Source organism: Aquarana catesbeiana, linkage group LG02, assembly GCF_042186555.1.
Source record: "Aquarana catesbeiana isolate 2022-GZ linkage group LG02, ASM4218655v1, whole genome shotgun sequence".
Classification (NCBI taxonomy): Eukaryota; Metazoa; Chordata; class Amphibia; order Anura; family Ranidae; genus Aquarana; species Aquarana catesbeiana.
The window spans coordinates 670,462,655-670,488,331 of NC_133325.1; the positions used below are offsets into that span (position 1 = coordinate 670,462,655).

At 40.7% G+C, this 25,677-nt stretch overlaps 1 protein-coding gene across 1 annotated transcript in view; it reads right to left on the reverse strand.

Annotated features, from left to right (window-relative positions):
• COL26A1 (collagen type XXVI alpha 1 chain) overlaps nt 1-25,677 on the reverse strand; it is a 673,051-nt gene that overhangs the window by 17,726 nt on the left and 629,648 nt on the right. The window contains exons 5-8 of the mRNA XM_073616675.1: nt 8,300-8,450; nt 7,551-7,586; nt 2,064-2,162; nt 1,108-1,269 (exon numbers count right to left, since the gene is read on the reverse strand). Coding sequence (XP_073472776.1) covers nt 1,108-1,269; nt 2,064-2,162; nt 7,551-7,586; nt 8,300-8,450 — 448 coding nt within the window. The remainder of the gene's footprint in view (nt 1-1,107; nt 1,270-2,063; nt 2,163-7,550; nt 7,587-8,299; nt 8,451-25,677) is intronic.

The following is a 25,677-nucleotide window of genomic DNA, read 5'->3' on the forward strand; positions in this document are numbered from 1 at the left end:
CACTATGTAAAAAACCATTGTGAAAAAAAAATGTATTACATTTCTTAAAAAAATTGTGACAAAAAATTACAACTTCTCTACACTACAGTGTACAGTGACACTGGCACCAAAATGCCCTATATAAGGGCAGCAGATGCACTAGGAGGTTGCTGTCTGATCAGCAGCTGTTTCCCGTGTTCTGTTCCTGTTTACTGTGTTTGACTCCTGTGATTGACCCAGCTTATCCTGACCATGCTTGAACTCTACCTGTCCTGACCTTGGCTTGCCTCTAAGACTTTGTTTACCTCTTGCACATCTGCCTGATCTCATGTTACCAACCCCTGCTTGTATCCTGACCATTCTCTGCCTGTCGTTTATGCCTAAATCTGACCGTCCGTTGCTGACCTGACTTGTCTGACCCTACATCCAGTTACCCAGCTGTCCCGCTCTGCATCGTGCCTGTTTATGCTAGTCCTCAATCTGTTGTGTGCTACCAGTCTTGCTGCACCTACTACCAGCTGCTGTTCCTGCTGTCATCCACTGTTTCAGCTATCCAACTCAACTCTGGTGACGCACCTGCCATGCACCTCTGTGATCACTGGAAGATCCTACAAAGCACTCTTACCTCACTGTGCTCTCGCGGCCACTGTCACAACATTAGTGGTCTTTGAGCTGGGGCTGTACGAGAGGTCTCTGCCACAAGGTATGTGACAACTTTGTTCTGACTTTTTGATTGAATAGCCAGAACAAACAGATACACACAAGGCTTGTTTCTGCTATTACTAGTATATTGATAGTACCTCCCGCCCGCCATATAGAAAAATGACAGTGGCAGGGTGACTCTCTCCTTCAGGGATGACGTAATATGATGTTGTCTCACTCTTGCTGCACTTGTGTGGCCACAGGGGTGCACAGTGCGGCGATCGGCGGCACGCTGTTTCCTTGGTCCCTGATCTCGGTAAAGAGCCGATGACGAGGGTCTTTACCCATGTGATTAGCTGTGTCCGATCACAGCTGATCACATGTAAACATGGCTTTAGAAGAAAGGGTTTTCTGCTTCAGAACAATGGGGATACCAAGCAGTTCATCCCTAGTAATTGCCAAAATGTGAAGGTCATATATACTTACTTTCTTTGTCTGTATTAGGCTGTAAAGAATATAAAACACCCTCTGGAACTGAGACTGGTATGGTGGGTGGTCCAGGGGGCCCTGGAGGGCCAGGTGGTCCTGGAATTCCAGTTGTTCCAGGAGCTCCTCTTGGACCTGGAGGTCCTATAGGTCCTAAAGGTCCTGTTATTAGACAATCCATATAAATATATACATAAATAAAAAAAGACATACACACACATACAAGCACCCATACAAAATATTTCATTATTTGCATGTCTGGATTTATGTTAAATAACATTTTTTTTTTTATAATACACTATTAAACAGCAATATGATAATGTAATCAAGTGATGCATGCATTAGTTAGAGAATTATACAAAATGCTTTCTGAACTAGCAGATCCAATATAACAGAAAAAATATGTAGTTGTCCTGATGTTTACTGTATGCGGATGGATGAGCACCTAATGAATCTATACAACATATAATGATGTTTCAACTGAAAGAGTTCATTTAATATGTGCAAGTTATATACATTCCATAGGTGAGCCTTTATATTAACTATGCTGTTAGATTCCTAAAGGTCAGTAGATATAGGATAGAGGGGATGTTGTTTCCACATATAGATCTTGGCATGAATATAGATGTAAATCTCATAACATAAAAAAAAAATGATATATACACAATCAGGGTGTTACCCTTTGGGATTTTAAGGCACAAAGGTAATTGAATAAAATGAAGTTATTTAATAGCACTATAGATTTACAAAATGGCCTATGTACCGTAAAAATCCCAAAGGGCAACACCCTGATTGTGTACAAATCTCTTGGTTAGTTAAGTTATTAGGGATGTGGTACAGGTAACAACTCTGACACATTGACAACAAGATTGATGTCATTATTTTTGATTTGGTAGAGATGTAACAAAACAGTGAATCTTTTAGCAGAAAATAATGCAGTTTTATTTTGTTGATACCTGGAGGACCGGCTGGTCCAGCTTTTCCCAACTCTCCACGATCTCCTTTTGACCCAGGTAAACCTATGGGCCCAGGTGGTCCTGGCATTCCTGGTAAGCCTGTTAATTAGGATACAAAAACATAAAAAAGGTAATCAAGTTGTAATAAAAAGCACCCCTTTTGGAATTGTCTCTTATCTTAAAAATCAGCAATAGAGAAAGAGGGAAAAGGGTATACAGTATTAGTCCTTTTTATGTATAAATAAGCTATATAAGTATATGCATATGAGCCTAGCTTTTTTTTCCATTAAGCAATGGTAAGCAAAGCTAAAGCTAGATATACGATTGTGATAATAGGCATAGGGGTTGATTTACTAAAGGCAAAAAGACTGTGCACTTTGCAAAGTGCAGTTGCCCTCTGCAAGTGCAGTTGCTCCAGAGCTTAGTAAATAAGGTAAGGCTTCACCTTGCAAAGAGTACCCAATGACGTGCAAGGAAAATAAAAAAAAATGAATTTTTGCTTGAACATGATTGGATGGTGGACGTCAGCAGAGCTTCTACTATCTTCTACTAGCTTCTAAATATGGTGAACAGTATTTTTCCCTTTAGTAAATCAACCCCACAGTTTTTGGCGAAAAGCTCAGACATCCATCAATACATTACAGGGAAGGATAAACTCTTGTAGAAATCAGTGGCCTATCAGTCTAATTTATAAGCCATCAGGACAATGGGATAGCATTACTAAACCTTAAGCACTCAGAATCTGGTGCAGCTGTACATAGTAACCCATCGGCTTCTAACGTCAGCTTGTTCAGTTAATCTTTTGGCAATAAAACCTGGAAGCTGATTGGTCTCTATGCAGAAGTGAGCCTGATTTTGCACTCTCCAGCTTTAGTAAATAAACCCCTAAGTGTGCTTCAATTGCAAACGACCCAAAAACATATACTTAGGAACCGCTGGATACCTCATTTTGTTTGCTAATGCTTTATTTTATTGATGCATAGTTGAATCTAGTCAGGCTGGTTCTATCATCCTTTATAGGCCATTAACCTCTGGACCAGATGCCCATATTTTCAGGATTAGTAGACATCCTAAAAGAAAATCTACCAAAAGTAACCATGTACAGCTCTGAAAAAGTTTCTATCTTGCTTTGCAGACCCATTAGACATGTGCAATTCATATGAACTGGGAGATAAATGCAGTAAATTGTTGGCGGGGAAGCTTAAGGAGAGGAGTTCGACAACATATATAACTCACATAAAAGGAAGGGATGGTCAACTAATTGCGCTGCCAAAAGATATTGCTAAGACGTTTGGAGAATTCTATTCGTCTTTATATAATTTGACACCACCATCCTCTTCTCCTTCTGTTCTGGAAGAATACCTTTCCTCATCATGTCTTGCTTGACTTCCCTCTCCGGTACGTAGTAGCTTAGAAGCCCCTATTACTATAGAGGAGTTGATGACGGTGATAAAAACGGTTAAATCTGGGAAGGCACCAGGCCCAGATGGATTTACCTTACAGTACTATAAAAACTATCCTTCTGTGCTGGGTGCGCACATGATAAAGATGTTTAATGCACTGGGCCAGACGACCACACTGCCCCCAGATGCACTTCTGGAGTATATTTCCGTTTTTCCAAAGGAGGGGAAAGATCCGTCAGAATGTGGAAGTTACCGTCCAATTTCGCTATTAAATGTAGATTTAAAGCTTTTTACTAAATTACTAGCCTCCCGTATTCAACCTCAGCTTACTCAGTTAATCCATCTAGATCAAGTAGGGTTTATCCCCTCTCGTGAAGCAAGAGACAATACTATCAAGGTACTTAATTTGATCCACCACGCTAATAAGACAAATACCCCGTGCGTCTTTCTGAGCACCGATGCAGAAAAAGCGTTCGATAGAGTAAATTGGAATTTTATGTTTTCGGTCCTGAGGCACATGGGACTAGGAGACCGTATGCTGCAATGGATTGCTAAGGTCTATACTGCTCCACAGGCGTCAGTTAAAATAAATGGAGTATTCTCAAAACCTTTTAGGATCTCAAATGGAACACGGCAGGGATGCCCTCTGTCGCCCCTGGTGTTTGCGCTTTCGCTGGAGCCATTGTTGAACAAAATTCGGCAAAATCCAGATATCTTGGGGCTACAGATAGGAGATCACAATTACAAAGTCTCAGCCTATGCAGATGATCTGTTGTTCTCTATGTCTAATCCACACATTTCATTGCCTAATCTTATGAAGGAGTTTGAAGGCTATGGAGCTCTCTCAAATTTAAAAATAAATTTTACTAAATCGGAAGCTATGGGAGTGGCACTTCCTCAATTAGAGCGTGGTATTATACAACCTAATTTTAAATTCAAACGGGTGACTTCAGCGTTAAGGTACTTGGGTACATATATACCATCAAACCTGGGCAATACTTTTGCGGCAAATTTTCCACCATTATACAACGCAGTACGATCTTTATTGGATAAATGGAATCAGGGGCTACACTCGTGGTTTGGCCGATGTAATATTATCAAAATGAGTATCATGCCAAAATTCTTGTACCTTTTTCAGGCATTACCTATCGTTATACCGGCAGTTTTTTTCGTCAAATTCACACTCTTTTTACTAAATTCATATGGGCGAACAAACGCCCCAGCATTAGTAGATGTCTTTTGACGCTACCCAAGTGCTTTGGCGGTGTAGCTGCCCCAGACGCATTTAAATACTATCAAGCAGCCCATCTGGGTAGGATGATCGATTGGAGCAGACATATGGAATTCAAACTTTGGATAGACATAGAACAACAATCTAGCCCGATACCTTTGGGTAGAGCACCTTGGTGCTATGCAGCCCGACCCGTCCCTCTTAAAACACATCCTATTATAGGCCCTACACTGAGAATGGAATCTGGGCTCTGTCGGAACCCTAAATTTTCCACGACACAATCACCCTTGTTCCCAATATTGGGAAACCCTAGTTTCCCCCCAGGTATGGAATTAGGGGCATTTAAGAATTTAATAGAGAGGGGCTGTTTTCAGGCATCGCACTTTCTGGATCACGAGAATTGGTCCATGGTGGCCACATTGACGCACCCGGGGGCCGGTATGAAATAAATCTTTGGCAGGCGTTGCAGCTACGTCATTTCCTTAGGCCTCTGGGACCACCGATAAATTATCAGTGTCAATTAACTTTATTTGAGTCATATTGCGATGGAAACGAACCCCTCCCTCGGACAATTTCAAAGATATATGCCTTGCTTAGCATGCCCTCAGAAGATTTTGTGATGCCAGGCTTTGGTAAATGGGAGAGAGATCTGGATAGGACCTTTAGCCCAACCCAATGACAGAATATTATCTATCTTTCGTTGAACTCATCAATATGCACACGGATTCAGGATTCTAATTATAAATTACTGACACGACGGTACTACACCCCGGCAAGGCTAAGTAAATTTTCTCCAGAGGCCTCAGACCGTTGTTGGAGATGTAGAGAGGATCGGGGGACACTATTTCACATATTTTGGTCCTGTCCTAAGATTAGACAATACTGGCTGGAGGTACAGAGGATATCTCAAAAGTTTACAGTTTTTCCAATATCAGACGACCCCGCATTTTTTCTGCTTCATTGTTCACAAATCCCCCGGCAGGCATATAAAAAATCTGTGTTATGTCACATGGTCAATGCAGCTAAAGCCTGTATTACTCTTAGCTGGAGGGATCCCAAACCTCCTTCCATTGCTCAGTGGCTAAATAAGGTAAGGAACATCGGGATTATGGAGGATCTTGTAATGTCAGCGCAAGACAGAAAAAAGCAAAACACTAGAACATGGGCAGACTGGGATCAATTCGTATACTCAGAAGAGGGGAGGAGACTAATGGGGAGTGCTTCTGGGTAATGATGGGCCCCATGTTGGTGTGTTTTCACCTTGTACGCCCGTCTCCTTGGGGAGCGGAGGATGACCCCTTCCCCCCTTTCTTCCTTTTTTTTTTTTTTTTTTTTTTCTTTACTTCTTTCGTTTTTGATTTGTTTTTTGGGTTTGTGGGTTTACTGATTTATTTACTTTTGTAGGTTTTTGTTTTTGTTTTTGGTAAAATATAAAAAGAAAGGGAGGATTCCTTTCTTCTTTTGAGTGGATATACACATATAAGTATAAGTAAATGAAGACATATATATACATGCTTATATACCGTAATTATGGATTATTAATTTGGTACAAAATGTATGGCAGTTAAAAGCAAATATGTATATGGAAAGTGATATGATATTGGATTACCTGCCTCCTTTCGAATAAATAAAGAATATTAAAAAAAAAAAAAAAAGACATGTGCAATTCATTTAGTTCCAAATTCGGTTTTCAACAAAATTCGTCAAATTCATGAATTCAGAAATATTCAAATTAACAAAAACCTTTTTCACAATAAAAAACAAAAATTCGAAAATTTGGATATTCAAAAATTCGAAAATTTGAAAAATCCGAAAATAAGATTGAAAATCCGAAAATTCAAAAGAACGAAAATAAGAACGAATATCCGAAGATTCGAAAACCCGAAAATCCAAAATAATAACTAACTAACTAATAATAATAACTATTACTATTAAATTATAGGTATTGGAATTTCCTTTCAAATTTGGCTGTTAGTGAGCATAACGAATATGAATTTATCCGAAGTTACAAATTATCCAAAATAACGAATCTAAACGAATGGAACGTAACTAATTAATAATACTAAATAATAATAATAATAATAAAAACTTTTTTATTATTATAATTTTTATTATTTATTATTATTAATTCCTTTTGTTCCATTCATTTAAATGCAGCATTCGTTATTTTGGATAATTCGTAACTTCAGATGAATTCGTATTTGTTACGTTCACTAACAGCCAAATTTGAAAGGAAATTCCAATACAGGCAGTCCCTGAGTTACGGACATCCGAGTTATGAACATCCGAGTTATGAACATCCGAGTTATGAACATCTGAGTTATGAACATCCGAGTTACGAACGACTCCTACTTATGAATGGAGGTGGCATGACGTCACTGCCGGATGCTTGCACTCCACTCTGATCCTGGATACAGCCGAGCAACCATCTTGCAGCGCCGAACACATGCCACACTGCAGTACTACATGCACAGAAGCACCCAGAACATCCCACATCACTGCACAGTCTGGAGTTACACTTAGAAATGTACTGTTCTGACTTACAAACAAATTTGACGTAAGAATGCATCTAAGCGAGTGGAACATAAGGAATTTTACTTTTCCAAAGTTATGAATTTATTCAAAATAATGAATTTTGGTCATAACGAATGACCCGAAAAACGAAAAATAAAAAAAAAACAAAACAAAACAACAAAACGAATGAAACAAAAGCAGTGAACATGTCTAAGACCCATGATCTATGGTCAATTAGAATTTTGCCATTGCCAAAAAAAAAAAATACAGATTACATTTCAGAACATTTAAGTATATGTTTTGCATCTTTTTTATGTTAAAAAAAACATCAGCTTTTACCTTGTGCCTTCTTTTCTTCACTATCTCCCTTGGAACCTGTTAAATTGAATTGATTATCAATAAGCTTCGCATTTGCCAAATGTATTTGTTAAGAGTACATAACATTTCAGGACAATAAGTCTAATCCAATGCTGTTTGATGCTTTGATCAGTGTGTTCTGCAGAAAGTATATTTTTATTATAAGTTACCAGTACAATGTGATCAATATTGACAGACGTTCCAGTTTTACCCTTTATTCTACATTTTGTTATACTTTTTATGTTTGCTGTTGTTTTGCAGTAAATTTTAACGTGCACTATATTTAAGTGATGTATTGATAGTATTAATTTGCATAAGTGGGTAATGGGAAGAAAAGTGAAGACATACCAGTCATTAGATGCACAAATGTTGCCATTATTCATGAATAAAAGAGCCATTAAGCTAGTGTTACATACTTTACATGTATAAAATCTGTATTTCAGATTTAAGACTCGATTTTGTGATTGGGTTGCAGTGGTCTCAATCTCTATAGGAAGCTTTATCAAAATTTAATCAAACAGCGGAACAAATGAAATGGAATACATTTTCAAGGGGCCACATTATTTCTAGAGGACCATACCTACCTAAATCCAGACAATATTGCAGTATGTAGATGTGTTCTTCATGATAAATGATTAAATTCTGTATATTTGTGCCTCAAGCTCTGATTGGCTATTTACTCACTAAATAAAATAGATATGTTTTCTTTTCATGTTATCTCCTATTCTCACCTGGTGGAGATTTAACTGACTTTCTGAATATTCCTCCTGGGCTCAGCAGCGGAATGGCATCAGGCAGGAAGTCCGTATTCCACACGGCTGTGCCTCTTGTGATTGGCAGATCATTCTCTGATACTTTCTCAGATGATTCCAGTGTGATGATCTACAGGGAAATGTAAACAATGAGTAGGTACATGGACTGGCCACAGTTATATAGGCATGGATTACTGGTACAGAGCATAGTAATCTTTCTGACTAGGCTTTCTGTATAATATAAGACGTAAGCCTGGTACACACTATTATTTTTTTTGGTTGAACCCAGTGGGCTGAATGAAAAAAAGCCGAAGAAGTCGCTGTACTAACTATGCGATGCTAGTAAAGCAATCTCCCCATTGATCCATTGTGTTCTGACAGGGGGACTCCCACCAAAACACACTGGTCAGCGCTCCCAGACATTGGCTGAAAGCGCTGATCGGCAGCCGGTTTTCCAGCATGCTTGTTCGACAGAAGCCAGTCATGAGATCAGCTTCTGTCAAACAAGGACCTGTACACATGTCGCATGTCAAAACGCACCAATGTCAACCAGGGCTCAAAGCTTTTACCTTTTGTATCACTTGCACTCACTTGTATCACTTGCACTCCCTTTTAGGTTGTAAACGGTCAAAAGCAGGACCCTCCTACTTTCTTGTCTTGAATTGAAAGCCAAAGATCGGGAAAGCGGTCCCCTACCGATCACCCATTAAGGACAAGTTGTTTTGGGCTATCGCGGTACCAGCTTAAACATTGTAGACACAATGTGTGATAAAAATGTAACAATGCTTTGTTATACATAACAATATAAAATCAGGATATCCAAATGATAAATGACGAACATCATTAAAATGTAGATTCACAATCCAGGTATATCACCAATATTCATGTACCCCATTTGAATGGGACAGGGGTATGATGGATTCCAACGGAAGTCATTGTTGTCATTGAGAACAATGACATCTGTTGGAATCTATCATACCCCAGTCCTCCCCACGTGGGGTACATGAATACTGGTGATATACCTGGATTGTGAATCTACATTCTGATGATATTTGTCATTTATCATTTGGATATCCTGATTTTATATTGTTATGTACTGTATAATAACGCATTGTTAATTTTTTATCAAACTTTGGGGGTTATTTACAAAAGGCAAATCCACTTTGCACTACAAATGCACTGCAAGTGCAGTCACTGTAGATCTGAAGGGGGCATGCAAGAAAAATAAAAAACAGTATTTTTGCTTGTACATGATTGAATGATAAATTCAGCAGAGCTTCCCCTCATTTCAGAGCTTCCCGTCAGATCTACAGCGATCTACAGCGACTGCACTTACAAGCTGCAGTGCACTTGTAGTGCAGAGTGGAGTTCCCGTTAGTAAATCAACCCCATTGTGTCTAGAACGTTTAAGCTGGTACCAAGATACCGTAGTCCAAAACAATTTGTCCTTTATGGGTGACCAGTAGGGGACCGCAATCCCAATCTCTCCCAATAGAGGATTCAGTTTTGTCTTGAATTGTATCGTAACTGTACTGTCTTCATTTTTGTGCTGAAACTGTTAGCACAATTTTAATCATGTATACTCATTATATTATTACTAATAATATTAATGATCTCACTCCAAATCTCCCGAGACTAGCAGTCAGAGGCAGCAGACATACAGCTATAAGGCTGTATGCAGAGGAATGCCTAGGCACTCTCACATGCTAAGACGTGCACTATTTCTTATGTCAAATTCAAGACAAGATAAAAAAAAAATACCAGGGCACTGCTTAATTACAATTTACATTTTTGGATGTTCCCTATAACATATCAAGACTTTGCTTTTTGAGTTTTTAATCACTTGGCGACTGCCGCACGCCGATTTACGTCAGCAAAATGGCACGGGCAGGCAAAAGGGTGTACCTGTACGTCCTTTTAAATTTGCTACCTAGTGGTCATGCACAAGCTACGGGAGCGTGCCTGCGAGTCCCACAAACTCTATCTTTGCCGGCGGCCCGCGATTGTGGCGAGGAGAGGCAGAACGGGGAGATGCCTATGTAAACAAGGCCTTTCCCTGTTCTGCCTAGCAACATGACAGGGATCTACTGCTCCCTGTCATCGGGAGCAGTGATCTCTGTCATGTTATAGTGAGCCCATCCCCCTACAGTTATAACACATCCAGGGAACACACTTAACCCCTTGATCGCCCTCTAGTGTTTAACCCCTTCCCTGCCAGTGTCATTTATACAGTAATCAGTAGCTATTTGTAGCTTTGATCTCTGTATAAATGTTAATGTCCCAAAATAGTGTCAAAAGTGTCCTATCTCTCCACCATAATGTCCCAGTCCCAATAAAAATCGTAGATCACTGCCATTACTAATTAAAAAAAAAAAAAATAATAATAAAAATACCATACATCTATCCCCTATTTTGTAGACGCTATAATTTTGCGCAAATCAATCAATATACTCTTATTGCGATTTTTCTTTACCAAAAATATGTAGAAGAATACATATTGGCCTGAACTGTGTAAGAAATTTTTTTTTTATATATATATATATTTTTGGGATATTTATTATAGAAAAAAGTAAAAAATATTGCTTTTTTTCAAAATTGACGGTCTTTTTTTGTTTATAGCGCAAAAAAAAAAAATATGCAGAGGTGATCAAATACAACCAAAAGAAAGCTCTATTTGTGGGAAAAAAGGACGTTAATTTTGTTTGGGTACAATGTCGCACGACCGCGCAATTGTCAATTAAATTGACGCAGGGCCGAATCGCAAAAAATGCTGTGGTCAGGAAGGGGGTAAATTCTTCCGGGGGCTGAAGTGGTTAAATCTGATTACTCTATAGGTATATGTGGGTAACATATATTGATTGTACTAATAGTAATAATTAATAAATCATGTAGTGGAAAGTTAGAGTACATCATTTGATCTGGAATTAGACTGTCAGTCTTGTATTGCTAGCACTGTCAGATTGTTTGTGTGTTGCACGTGACTTTAGTAAGTCAGCAGTGATTACTGTACATAAACATTATTATCCAAATAGATTTAGCAGGTTTTGGTCAACTTTGACCTGGTGTGATAAAAGCTTTGCAGCCACTATGTACACTTGTAACCATAAACCAATACATACACAGTTGCAGGAGGATTTTGTCTCCAAAACTTCAAACCAATCATTGCCATTAATCAGCGAGTCTAAAATCTGTTCCATACCGCAGTAATTGGTTTAGCCGTTGCTTTAAGCTTTCCCATGCCCTCTAACCTTGTGCCACATTGATTTTAAACACAGGTATAAGCTGCATTCCAAAAAAAAAGCTGAATCGTTTTCATATGTGTCTCCCAGTCCAGTACTCTGTTTATAGATTAATTAGTAGTAAATGTCTGGACAATCTATACAGCAGAAGTGAGGAAGATACAAAATCTTATCTACAAGCATTGCTGCTCTGAGATCAAAGCTGTTCACGTATTTGCATGAAATTACATCATATAGTGTCCCTATGCTGTAGGAGCAAGGAAATCATTGTCTGAGCAATGGAACCTGTAGTGAAGCTTTGATCTGGGCCTATACTGGTGACAGGTACCCACCACAGTCATCTACTGTAGGCATGCCTCCCAACTGTCCCTGATTTCGAGGCACTGTCCCTGATTTGGAGCAATGTCTTCATTTGTCCCTCATTTTGGTCTGATCTATATAGTTGTATATAAAATACACTTTTTATCTTTCAAAAAGCATTTCCCAGTGCTAAACCTTTCATCCAAATTCTAAATTGCTGCATTTACAAATTTTAGAAGCCAATATAGAGGAATAGTAGAGGTAAAAAAAAAAAAGCCCTTGTGGATTTAATTAACTTTTTTTTTTAAATTTAATTCTCCTTTAAGGGGGTGTGGCAGGGGGCATGTCCTATGCCTACATAGGTTTGGTAGTAGGTGTCCCTCATTCCCATCTCAAAATGTTGGGAGGTATGACTGTAGGAGTTCCTGTATATATGGTTAGATAGATTTTACCTGCTATTTCACTCATTTCCCCAGTCTTAGATTTCTGAATCTGACTAAGGCCCCTTTCACACTTGTGCGACTTCAAAGTCGCGTGATTTTACCGCGATTTCGTGGCCACGACTTTACCAAGATTTTGCAGTGATTTGGGAGCAGTACTACTTTGTATGACTTTGCCACAACTTTGGCATTAACCATTCTTAGCTTGTGCTTACAAAGTCGTACTGAAATCGTGTCTATATTATTCAGGTACGATTTGCATGCTACTTGAGGGTCTAACATTGAGGTCTATGGGCATCAACTCGCATGGAAGTTGGACCAAAGTAGGGCAGGGACTACTTTGAAGTCGGCATGACTTAAAGTCGTGCCAATATGGATGGTAGTCATTGAAAATCATGAAGAATGACTTGTCATACGATTTTGCAGTACAAAATCGTGGGACAAGTCGTATAAGTGTGAAAGGGGCCTAAGTCGTGCCAACTTCAAAGTAGTCCCTGCACTATTTTGGTCCAACTTCCATGCGAGTTGATGTCCATAGACCTCAATGTTAAACCCTCAAGTAGCATGCAAATCGTACCTGAATAATATAGACACAATTTCAGTACGACTTTGTAAGCACAAGCTGAGAATGGTTAATGCCAAAGTTGTGGCAAAGTCGTACAAAGTAGTACTGCTCCCAAATTGTGGCAAAATCGTGGTAAAATCGCAGCAAAATCGTGCAACTTTGAAGTCGCACAAGTGTGAAAGGGACCTTACTAAAACAAGAAAAATGCAGGGATATGTGCTGAACTACAAATGCTGAAAGAAGTATTTATAAAATATGTAAAGCTTGGGTTCCACTGCATTACACTCCTAGACCTTGACTCCCATGTTTGCCCCAATGTTTCCCAATGACAAATAGACAGGACATGTGTTCTGAATACAATGTTGTTGTCAGTCAGAGCTGTAACACAGTCACTAGTCAGGACACACAGGGGGTTTGTTTACTAAAGGCAAATAGACGGTTCAATTTGCAAGGGAATTTTCCCCAGTTCTTAGGGAATGTGGAAGAAATTTCACTTTGCAAAGAATACCCAATCATGTGTGAGGAAAATTAAAAGAAAAAAACACGTAAGCAGGCTGCCCAGCATTGACCCACATGGCCACACATGCAGCTGGGCTTCTAGGACTACTACCCAAGCCCACGCAGATATCATGTGCATAGATGATGGTCTAAGACTACTTCCTGCATCCTCTTGATCATAGTTCAGATTAACCCCTTATGCCCAGAGCACTTTTCACACAGGCTTGTGGTTTAACCTCCTTAGTGGTAATCCCTAAGAATTATAGGCCTACAATATAAAACGCCACATTTCCATGCAAAACATTGTACCGCTTTGAGCATCAAAAATCTGAAATAATCATACAGCCAGGGAGGTTAATGTGGTTAGGATTAGGGCTTTGGGTATCCAAATGAACACCCGCTTGTGTCACATGGGTTCCATTAGGGGGTTAGAACTTGAGGAGGGTGACTACTTTTCTCTAACCACCACCTACTCCTGAGCTGATCAGGTTTGCACAAATAAACACATTTACTTCTTCCCAAATGAGGCTGAACCTATTGTTTCACAATTCTTGTATTCCCATGCTAGGGCAAGAAAGAGGCATTATAATCACTTCCAGAAGCTGGAAGGGGGATTGGAACTTACAAGCTGATATTGCTATCCAATGTACATGGCATGGAGCGTTCCCAAACTGGTTATAATAGTAATAACATTCACTAGATAGACAGGAAGGGGTAATGAGTGCTACTCACTAAGTACAGTTCCCGTAGTGTTCTCTTCAGGACCCTTCCCTCCCACAGGCCCCCAGAGGAAGTGCTTCCTCTAATTGTATTGATCTGTATATTATTTGTATATGTATGTATATTGTGGGGTACTAACTGGCAGGATTGTGAATGGTGAGGGGCTTCAGGGCTTATGACTACTATGGAGAAAACACAGAATCTTAAGTTCTGTTCCTGGTCCTGGAGCCTAAAAACTTTGTAGAACTTTGGATGGAATATAGCATCTATTCCTAGATCCACACCTTACCTCCCTAGCATCCACTCCCTAGCAGTGGTTCTGCCTGCTTAGTGGGGAATCTGTTTGCTGATCCCCACTGCGAAGGCGGATGACAGCATAAAGCAGAACGGACACAGACACAGCTGACTGTCCTAATGGGTGGTTGGATTTAAATAGCCTGTCCATTTCCATCAAACTGTCATCCGATCCAATCCACCATTCATCTGTTTTTAGTGGACAGGATCACATTGGTTGTCGGTGGGTGTCAATGGACACATGTCTGTTGACATACGCCCCACCATAGAGGGCAATGGATGGTTCGATCTTTCCTGCCTAAAAAACTGACAGAATAGCACCAGTTACTATATACCAGCATTGTATTATTATTTTCCTTGCTTAAAGTCAGTCTAAACCCTTACTTTAAAGAAAAAAAAAAAAAAAAAGCTAAGCCTAAACCAACCATTCTCAACCAGGATTCCGTGGAACCTTAGGGTTCCTCTAGACATTTTCTAAAGAAAATTAGTTTTTAGATAGTTTACTTTTATGTTTGTAATAAAAATTACATTTTCAGACCTAGTGGGCTATGTGCGTGGTGACAGAAGGGCATCACATTTGTTCCTATGGATTGGACCTACTGTGGGAATTACCAATAGATTATATTATTGGTAAATCCCACAGTAGGTCCAATCCATAGGATTCTGAAAAATCAGACTGGATAATATTTATTTGTTCGTCCTTTGCTGCATTCCACTGCTGTTCATCATCTGCAGTAGACATGCGCAATTCGTTTCGTAACGAATAGAAATTCGGCTGAATTTTGCATCCGAATGTACAAAGAAAAAAAAGAACGAATTTCAACTAAAACAAATTAAATGATATAAAAAATAACTATGAATTTGTAATGATTCGTTCATTCGTTAAAGGTCTAATAAAACAAAAGGTCAACTCAGAGTAAATCTTAGTGCCGGTTCAGACAGAGGCGACCTGTCAGGTGACCTAGCCGCCTGACAAGTCGCACTCCATGCACTGCAATAGAAACGTTCTAATAGAAGCGACTCAAGTCTGACTTTCCTTGTCTTGCATACACATGGTCACACAAATGTTGGCCCAAAATTTCGAACGTGAGAACGCGGTGACGTACAAGATGTACGACGAGCCGAGAAAAAGGAAGTTCATTAGACAGTCCGGCTCCTTCTGCTTGATTCCGAGCATGCGTGAACTTTTGTGCGACGGACTTGTGTACACACGATCGGAATTTCCGCCAACAAAGAGAAGTTGGTGGAAAATTTGAGAACCTGCTCTCAAACATTTGTGGCTGGAAATTCCGACAGCAAATGTTCAATGGAGCATACACACGGTCAACAAGCTCACATCCAACATTTCCCATTGGAAAGTCCGACCGTGTGTACGCGGCATTAGAGAAAAGTTCCTGTACTACTTTGGGACGACTTCAGAGCAACTTGCATTGACTTCTATACAGAAGTTGTTTTGCAAGCCGCGCTGAAGTCGCGCTGTATGGGACAGCTTCAGAGTTGGACGACTTTGAAGCTGCCCCTGTGTGAACCGACACTTACAGTCCAATCAGCTGATTAATTTTGTGCTGGAGGTTGGATTACTGGCAAAGTGCATTCCTGAGAACTGAGTGAGAAGGGTGTTGTATTGTATTTGAGCAGAGGAGAAGAGATATTGTCATTGTGTGTGAATGGATTCAATAAACAAACGGCTTTCCAAACTACGAATCGTTATCACGAATATATACATACATAAATATTGAATCAAATCGATGTACATACAAAACAAATTGATTCGGTATAACGAATATCGACACTCTACAGCAGCATTTCTCAACTCCAGTCCTCAGGGCGCCCCAACAGGTCGTGTTTTCCGGCCTTCCATTATTTTGCACAGGTGATTTGATCAGTTTCACTGCCTTAGTAATTACCACAGCCATTTCATCTGTGGGAAATGCTGAAACCATGACCTGTTGGGGCGCCTTGAGGACTGGAGTTGAGGAACACTGCTCTACAGGAATAACGAATTATCTGAAAATTCATTAAGGTAACATAACAAATATAACAGAACGAAATTATGTATTTTACGAATGAAAATGAAACAAAACTAAACAAAATTTTCCGTTGTGCACAAGTCTAATCTGCAGTCTTTTTTCAGGTATTTCATGTCATGCACTCCAGTGATGGCTGCACATTATTACTCTGGGGTTTGATGATAGTGACAAGAGTGTAGAATGCCTGTTGCATTGTGCTTCAGTACAGGAACTTGTAACCTCCATCGAGAGACTGTGGGGGTTATTTACTAAAGGAAAATCCACTTTGCACTGCAAGTGCACTTGAAAGTGCACTGAAAGTGCACTTTCAAGTGTATTCGCTCTAAATCTAAGGGCTAGATCTGAAATGAGGGGAAGCTCTGCTGATTTTTATCATCCAATCATGTACAAGCCAAAATGCTGTTTTTTATTTTCCTTGCATATCCCCCTTTGGATCTACAGTGACTTTACTTCCAAGTGCACTTTAAGTGCACTTTTAAGTGCACTTGTAGTGCAAAGTGGATTTGCCCTTAGTAAATAAAGCCCTGTGTTACAGGGTGACAATGTAAGGGAACAGTTGGGAGCCAGAAACAAAGTGTAGCTACCACATAAAAGGAACTGCCTGAAAAAGAAGCTTCATGGCAGGATCACCAGGTATTATTTTATTGCTGCAGACCTGAAAATATTGAAACTGACTTTTAAAGTTACTTTACCTTGATAATGCTTATATGACAATTTATTGAATGGGTTTACATCTACTTAAAGTGCAATACAGGGCGGCACAGTGGTCTAGTGGGTAGCACTCTCGCCTAGCAGTAAGAAGGGTCGCTGGTTCGAATCCCAACCAGGACACTACCTGCTTGGAGTTTGCATGTTCTCCCTGTGCCTGCGTGGGTTTCCTCCGGGTACTCCGGTTTCCTCCCACACTCCAAAGACATGCTGGTAGGTTAATTGGATCCTGTCTAAATTGTCCCTACTGTACTGTACTGTATGAATGTGAGTTAGGGACCTTAGATTGTAAGCTCCTTGAGGGTAGGGACTGATGTGAATGTACAATGAATATGTAAAGCGCTGCGTAAATTGACAGCGCTATATAAGTACCTGAAATAAATAAATAAAAAAAAAAATAAAATTTACGAAAGGCAAATCCACTTTGCATTACAAGTGCAAACTACAAGTGCAAAGTGTACTTGAAATTGCACGGAAAGTGCACTTGGAAGTGCAGTTGCTGTAGATTCGACGGGGACATGCAAGGAAAATAAAAAACAGCATTTTAGCTTGCACATGATTGGATAATAAAATCAGCAGAGCTTCACCTCATTTCAGACCTACCCCTTAGATTTACAGCGATTGCATTTCCAAGTGCACTTTCAGTGCAATTTCAAATGCACTTTGCACTTGTAGTTTGCACTTGTAGTGCAAAGTGGATTTGCCTTTCGTAAAAACCCCTATGGCTCCATATTGTTCCTGTCATGCTGATATAACATACAATAGTAACAACTGTGTAACATGAAAGTAGAACATGATACATCCCATTAAAAGTTCTGTCAACACTTTTCACATTGCAAACAGGTGCATGCGTTGACAGATTGTAATGTGTAACTCAATACAGTGAGAACAACAGAGCCGGCATTAAAAGCTCAACTTTGCTACCATTGACATTGAATCATTTTCATCTTAGATTTCTATTATGCAAAATGGCTATGTTCACTTGTCAAAAAGGGAAATTCTAATAGATTTATTAGAATTTGAGGGAAGTAATCACATCATCTTAAATATGCTTCACCAGTTGGCATGCGGAAGTCAAGAACGTGATGCTGTATTGTTGCAGTGCTTTGGGCACAGAGATAAGAACACAATTTATAGGTCCAGAATATGTTTATGGCTGCTGACTTTGGCTTTGAAGAAACCTCTTGGCTTTTGTCTGCAACAGAGCTTAGTGAGTTTGGTAACATAAATCATTTAGGCATGGGAATACACCTCATGGCCTGAATGAGTGTCATGGCTTGGATACCATGGACACACTAGTCTGTTGGTAATCTTCGACGTGAGGATATATTGTTACTGAATGATTCACAGTACATCACTAAGCATATAATATCTAGATCCAAGCCCAAAAATATAATATGTTGCAGCTTACCATTGCTTAGATGTGCTGGCTGCATTGTTTTTTGTTTTTTTTTCTTTTTTTCCCCCTTTACTTTTCTTGGTGATCCTGTTGGTAGCACACTTCTAGGGTGACAATGCTCACTCACTGTACTGTATCTAAGAAGGAGCACTGTTGTCATCCAAGGGTGTTTTTGGAACTACAGAACATGCCCTGCTCTCCTCATCTCCATAACATAAAGAGGAGGTGTTCTGTAGTTCACTGAGAAACCTGACAACAGTGCTAACTGATAACTGTCAGCAGAGGCAGAGATCACAGAAGATCATCAGCTCACAAGATTTCTGGCAGAATAAGAGGTACAGTATATATTTTCACCTATGGAATACATGTTTCAAAAGAATTAGGCTCCATGCATACTGGGCTTAAAAAAAACTCCACTCCAGTTCCCCTGAAAAAACAGAAAAAAAACACTCATATAGATCGTTTTCTGTATACAGTTTAGGCAAGTTTAGGAGAGTTGTGCATTTTTTCTGCCGGAAAGCTCCAATCAGAAACATAAACCAGAAGTTTTTTTTTTACCTGCCTCTAAAGGTTAAGCTTAAAATATGCCTGTAATTGTCCTAATGTGGATGGACAGATAGGATAACATTGAGCTGCTTCAACGGGCAGAATGCAAAACTCCTGTAGTAGAAGCGTTTTTTAACCACTTAAGGACCACCCACCGCATACACGAGATACTGCGCCCGCTGCTCAGCAGGTGAGCTGATGGGCATGTCCAGCGGCCGTGGTGTCCACCGGCCACCCGCGATCACTCCTCAGAGAGGCAGAATGGCGATCTGCTAATGTAAACAAAGCAGATCCCTGTTCTGACAGGGGAGTACAGTGTGATTGTCTGTTCCTAGTGATCAGGAACAGTGATCTCTCTCTACTCCCAGTCAGTCCCCTCCCCCTACAGTTAGACACACCTCGCTAGAACACACTTAAAGAGGAGTTCCGCTTACAAAAAAAAAAATAAAAGTCAGCAGCTACAAATACTGCAGCTGCTGACTTTTAATAATCGGACACTTACCTGTCCCAGGGTCCAGTGATGTGGGGGATCGAAGCCCCGCTCATCTTCCCCTCCTCTCGGCGGTGCCGGCATTTTAACTGTGGGTGCCACAGCCAGGCAACCACTGCGCATGCGCGAACCGTGCCGCGCGCTGTGACTGGCCGCGCAATCATCTGGGACCTGTCACGTGTCCCAGATGATTGCCTAGAGCAGTGGTTCTCAACATTTCTAGTGCCATGACCCCTTGATAAAATTTTCCAAGTTGTGGGGACCCCTAACAGTAAAATTATTTTCGTAGTGTAGGTTGTCAGCACCCAAGGCAAGACAAGTAATTTGCACCCCTAACCCACGGACACTGAGTCCCTTCCCACTCGTACGATATTAAAACCCCTTATGGTACATTTTACATTTTTTCTTTCCCTTTTATCTCTCTCTATTCTAATTTCTTGTTTTTTTCTTACCATCCCTCTCTCTAGCTGTTTTTCTTGTTCTTTCTCTTATTCTTTCTCTCCCTTTTTCTTTGTTCCTCCCCCTCTTTTCCTCTCCCTTCCATGTATTCTCTATTTTTATTCCTTCTCTAAGGCCCCTTTCACATGAGGCGGACTCCGCTTCCACGGAGTCCGCCTCGGTCCGCCGGCTCAGCGGGAGATCTCTCCGTTGATCTCCGCTGAGCCGGCGGATGACAGGTCCCTCTCTGCTCACTGAGCGGGGAGGGGCTTGTCAGGCGCCGCTGCCACCTATGGAGGGATTGGATGAAAACAGACAGCATGTCCGTTTTCATCAGATCTCACCTGATCCGATCCGCCAGCGACGGACCTGGACGTAGGGCCATCCATCTGCTTTTAGCGGATCGGACCGGGTCGGATGTCAGCGGACATGTCTCCGCTGACATCCGTCGCTCCATAGGCTAACATGGAGCGCCCGTTCAGATCTGCCGTCAAAACTGACAGGTGGACCTGAACGGTCCGAATGTGTGAAAGGGGCCTTACTCCTTGGTGGGGGGGGGGAATGTGATGAGTGGCAATGCTGGGGAAGTTCTGATCAGCCAACTTAGGTGCTCTCTTGATCAAGGTCATCGACTGAGCTGAGAACTGTAGTGGTGACTTTTAATGGCAACTCTAATCACAGGTAGTGTTACGGTGTCTCCGGTTTCACTGTGTCTCCTACTTTGTGGTGTCTCGTAGCAGTGACACCTATTCCGAAATCAGGAGATAGGGTCTCCTCCAGCCCCTCTCACTTCACATTCCTCACCAGTCAGCTGACCTCTAGTCTCTGTCCACCCAGCTATTCTGTAAACTGAATAGGCGGCTGCGAAGAGGCTGAGTGGGCAGCCGCGGGCTCCAGGGACAGCCCTGCTGGGTGCCCGCAAAAAAGCCTGAGAGAGCAGTGCGGGCTTCAGGAACAGCCCAGGATTCGGTGACCCCTGGCAAATCATAAATCGACCCCATTAATGAAATTTTTTTTTTTTTGGGGTGGAACTCTACTTTAACCCCTTGATCACCCCCTAGTGTTAACCCCTTCCTTGCCAGTGATCAGGATATTTTTAGCTCTGATCACTGTAATGCCCCGTACACACGGTCGGACTTTGTTTGGACATTCCGACAACAAAATCCATGGATTTTTTCCGACGGATGTTGGCTCAAACTTGTCTTGCATACACACAGTCACACAAAGTTGTCGGAAAATCCGATCGTTCTAAACGCGGTGACGTAAAACACGTACGTCGGGACTATAAACGGGGCAGTGGCCAATAGCTTTCATCTCTGTATTTATTCTGAGCAAGCGTGGCACTTTGTCCGTCAGATTTGTGTACACACGATCGGAATTTCCGACAACGGATTTTGTTGTCGGAAAATTTTATATCCTGCTCTCAAACTTTGTGTGTCGGAAAATCCGATGAAAAATGTGTGATGGAGCCTACACATGGTCGGAATTTCCGACAACAAGGTCCTATCACACATTTTCCGTCGGAAAATCCGACCGTGTGTACGGGGCATAATAATGTCACTGGTCCCAAAAAGTGTCCGATCTGTCCGCCTCAATGTCGCAGTCCTGCTAAAAATCGCTGATTACCGCCATTACTAGTAAAAAATTTAAAAAAATAATAAAAATGCCGTAAATCTATCCCCTATTTTGTAGACGCTATAACTTTTTCTCAAACCAATCAATATAAGCTTATTGCGATTTTTTTTACCAAAAATATGTAGCAGAATACATATTGGTTGTGGGGGTCTATGGGCGGAGGGTTTATAGGAATCTGGAAGCCCCCTTTAACAAGGGGGGACCCCAGGTACTGCCTCCCCAGCTATGTGAATAAGTATTGGGTACCCATACCCATTCACCAAAAAAGTGTCAAAAAGTAAAAAAACACACATAGTTTTTGACAAATCCTTTATTAAAAAAAATTGTGTCCCCAATGTAAATCTATTGCTAATCACGCCTCTCACCGCACCCGAAAAAGAAGAAAACAAAAACGCACCTACCCGCTATGCTGGCCGCCTACTGCAGGCTTTGACATTTCTTTTAAAGGTAAGGGGTGGAGCCACCTAGCTACGTCACCTGGTGGCACCACCCCCTTGTGACGTCGCCGGCCCGGCATGGCCCCTCCCTTACCAATATAAGAATTGTCAAAGCGCGGAGGAGGCATTCGGGGGCGGCCATCCTAGAAGGCAGGACTTTTTTTTTTTTTTTTACATTTTACAGGTCGGCGGTGCTGTTTTTTTTACTTTTTAACCACTTCAGCCCCGGAAGGTTTTACCCCCTTCCTGACCAGAGCACTTTTTACAATTCGGCACTGCGTCGCTTTAACTGCTAATTGCGCGGTCATGCAATGCTGTACCCAAACGAAATTTGCGTCCTTTTCTTCCCACAAATAGAGCTTTCTTTTGATGGTATTTGATCACCTCTGCCGTTTTTATTTTTTGCGCTATACACGGAAAAAGACCGAAAATTTTGAAAAAAAATGATATTTTCTACTTTTTGTTCTAAAAAAAATCCAATAAACTCAATTTTAGTCATACATTTAGGCCAAAATGTATTCGGCCACATGTCTTTGGTAGAAAAAATGTCAATAAGTGTATATTTATTGGTTTGCGCAAAAGTTATAGCGCCTACAAACTAGGGTACATTTTCTGGAATTTACACAGCCTTTAATTTATGACTGCCTATGTCGTTTCTTGAGGTGCTAAAATGGCAGGGCAGTACAAAACCCCCACAAATGACCCCATTTTGGAAAGTAGACACCCCAAGGAATTTGCTGAGAGGCATGTTGAGCCCATTGAATATTCATTTTTTTTGTCCCAAGTGATTGAATAATGACAAAAAAAAAATTACAAAAAGTTGTCACTAAATGATATATTGCTCACACAGGCCATGGGCATATGTGGAATTGCACCCCAAAATACATTTAGCTGCTTCTCCTGAGTATGGGGATACCACATGTGTGGGACTTTTTGGGAGCCTAGCCGCATACGGGGCCCCGAAAACCAATCACTGCCTTCAGGATTTCTAAGGGCGTACATTTTTGATTTTACTCCTCACTACCTATCACAGTTTTGAAGGCCATAAAATGCCCAGATGGCATAAAACCCCCCCAAATGACCCCATTTTGGAAAGTAGACACCCCAAGCTATTTGCTTTGAGGCATGTTGAGTCCATGGAATGTTTTATATTTTGACACAAGTTGCGGGAAAGTGACAATTTTTTTTTTTTTTGCACAAAGTTGTCACTAAATGATATATTGCTCACACAGGCCATGGGCATATGTGGAATTGCACCCCAAAATACATTTAGCTGCTTCTCCTGAGTACGGGGATACCACATATGTGGGACTTTTTGAGAGCCTAGCCGCGTACGGGGCCACGAAAACCAATCACTGCCTTCAGGATTTCTAAGGGCATACATTTTTGATTTTACTCCTCACTACCTATCACAGTTTCGGAGGCCATGGAATGCCCAGGTGGCACAAACCCCCCCCAAATGACCCCATTTTGGAAAGTAGACACCCCAAGCTATTTGCTGAGGGGCATGGTGAGTATTTTGCAGCTCTCATTTGTTTTTGAAAATAAAGAAAGACGATAAAAAAAAATTTTTTTTTTCTTTTTTCAATTTTCAAAACTTTGTGACAAAAAGTGAGGTCTGCAAAATACTCACTATACCTCTCATCAAATAGCTTGGGGTGTCTACTTTCCAAAATGGGGTCATTTGGGGGTGTTTTTTGCCACCTGGGCATTCCATGGCCTCCGAAACTGTGATAGGCAGTGAAGAGTGAAATCAAAAATTTACGGCCTTAGAAAGCCTGAAGGCGGTGCTTGGTTTTCGGGGTCCCGTGCGCGGCTAGGCTCCCAAAAAGTCTCACACATGTGGTATTCCCGTACTCAGGAGAAGCAACAGAATGTATTTTGGGGTGTAATTTCACATATTCCCATGGCATGTTTGAGCAATATATCATTTAGTGACAACTTTGCGCAAAAAAAAATAAAAAAAATAAAAAATTGTCTCTTTCCCGCAACTTGTGTCACAATATAAAATATTCCATGGACTCGACATGCCTCTCAGCAAATAGCTTGGGGTGTCTACTTTCCAAAATGGGGTCATTTGGGGGGGTTTTGAACTGTCCTGGCATTTTATGCACAACATTTAGAAGCTTATGTCACACATCACCCACTCTTCTAACCACTTGAAGACAAAGCCCTTTCTGACACTTTTTGATTACATAAAAAAATATTTTTTTTTGCGGTGCTAAAATGGCAGGGCAGTACAAAACCCCCACAAATGACCCCATTTTGGAAAGTAGACACCCCAAGGAATTTGCTGAGAGGCATGTTGAGCCCATTGAATATTCATTTTTTTTGTCCCAAGTGATTGAATAATGACAAAAAAAAAATTACAAAAAGTTGTCACTAAATGATATATTGCTCACACAGGCCATGGGCATATGTGGAATTGCACCCCAAAATACATTTAGCTGCTTCTCCTGAGTACGGGGATACCACATATGTGGGACTTTTTGAGAGCCTAGCCGCGTACGGGGCCACGAAAACCAATCACTGCCTTCAGGATTTCTAAGGGCATACATTTTTGATTTTACTCCTCACTACCTATCACAGTTTCGGAGGCCATGGAATGCCCAGGTGGCACAAACCCCCCCCAAATGACCCCATTTTGGAAAGTAGACACCCCAAGCTATTTGCTGAGAGGCATGGTGAGTATTTTGCAGCTCTCATTTGTTTTTGAAAATAAAGAAAGACGATAAAAAAAAATTTTTTTTTTCTTTTTTCAATTTTCAAAACTTTGTGACAAAAAGTGAGGTCTGCAAAATACTCACTATACCTCTCATCAAATAGCTTGGGGTGTCTACTTTCCAAAATGGGGTCATTTGGGGGTGTTTTTTGCCACCTGGGCATTCCATGGCCTCCGAAACTGTGATAGGCAGTGAAGAGTGAAATCAAAAATTTACGGCCTTAGAAAGCCTGAAGGCGGTGCTTGGTTTTCGGGGTCCCGTGCGCGGCTAGGCTCCCAAAAAGTCTCACACATGTGGTATTCCCGTACTCAGGAGAAGCAACAGAATGTATTTTGGGGTGTAATTTCACATATTCCCATGGCATGTTTGAGCAATATATCATTTAGTGACAACTTTGCGCAAAAAAAAATAAAAAAAATAAAAAATTGTCTCTTTCCCGCAACTTGTGTCACAATATAAAATATTCCATGGACTCGACATGCCTCTCAGCAAATAGCTTGGGGTGTCTACTTTCCAAAATGGGGTCATTTGGGGGGGTTTTGAACTGTCCTGGCATTTTATGCACAACATCTAGAAGCTTATGTCACACATCACCCACTCTTCTAACCACTTGAAGACAAAGCCCTTTCTGACACTTTTTGATTACATAAAAAAATATTTTTTTTTGCAAGAAAATTACTTTGAACCCCCAAACATTATATATTTTTTTTAAAGCAAATGCCCTACAGATTAAAATGGTGGGTGTTTCATTTTTTTTTTTCACACAGTATTTGCGCAGCGATTTTTCAAACGCATTTTTGGGGGAAAAAACACACTTTTTTAAATTTTAATGCACTAAAACACACTATATTGCCCAAATGTTTGATGAAATAAAAAAGATGATCTTAGGCCGAGT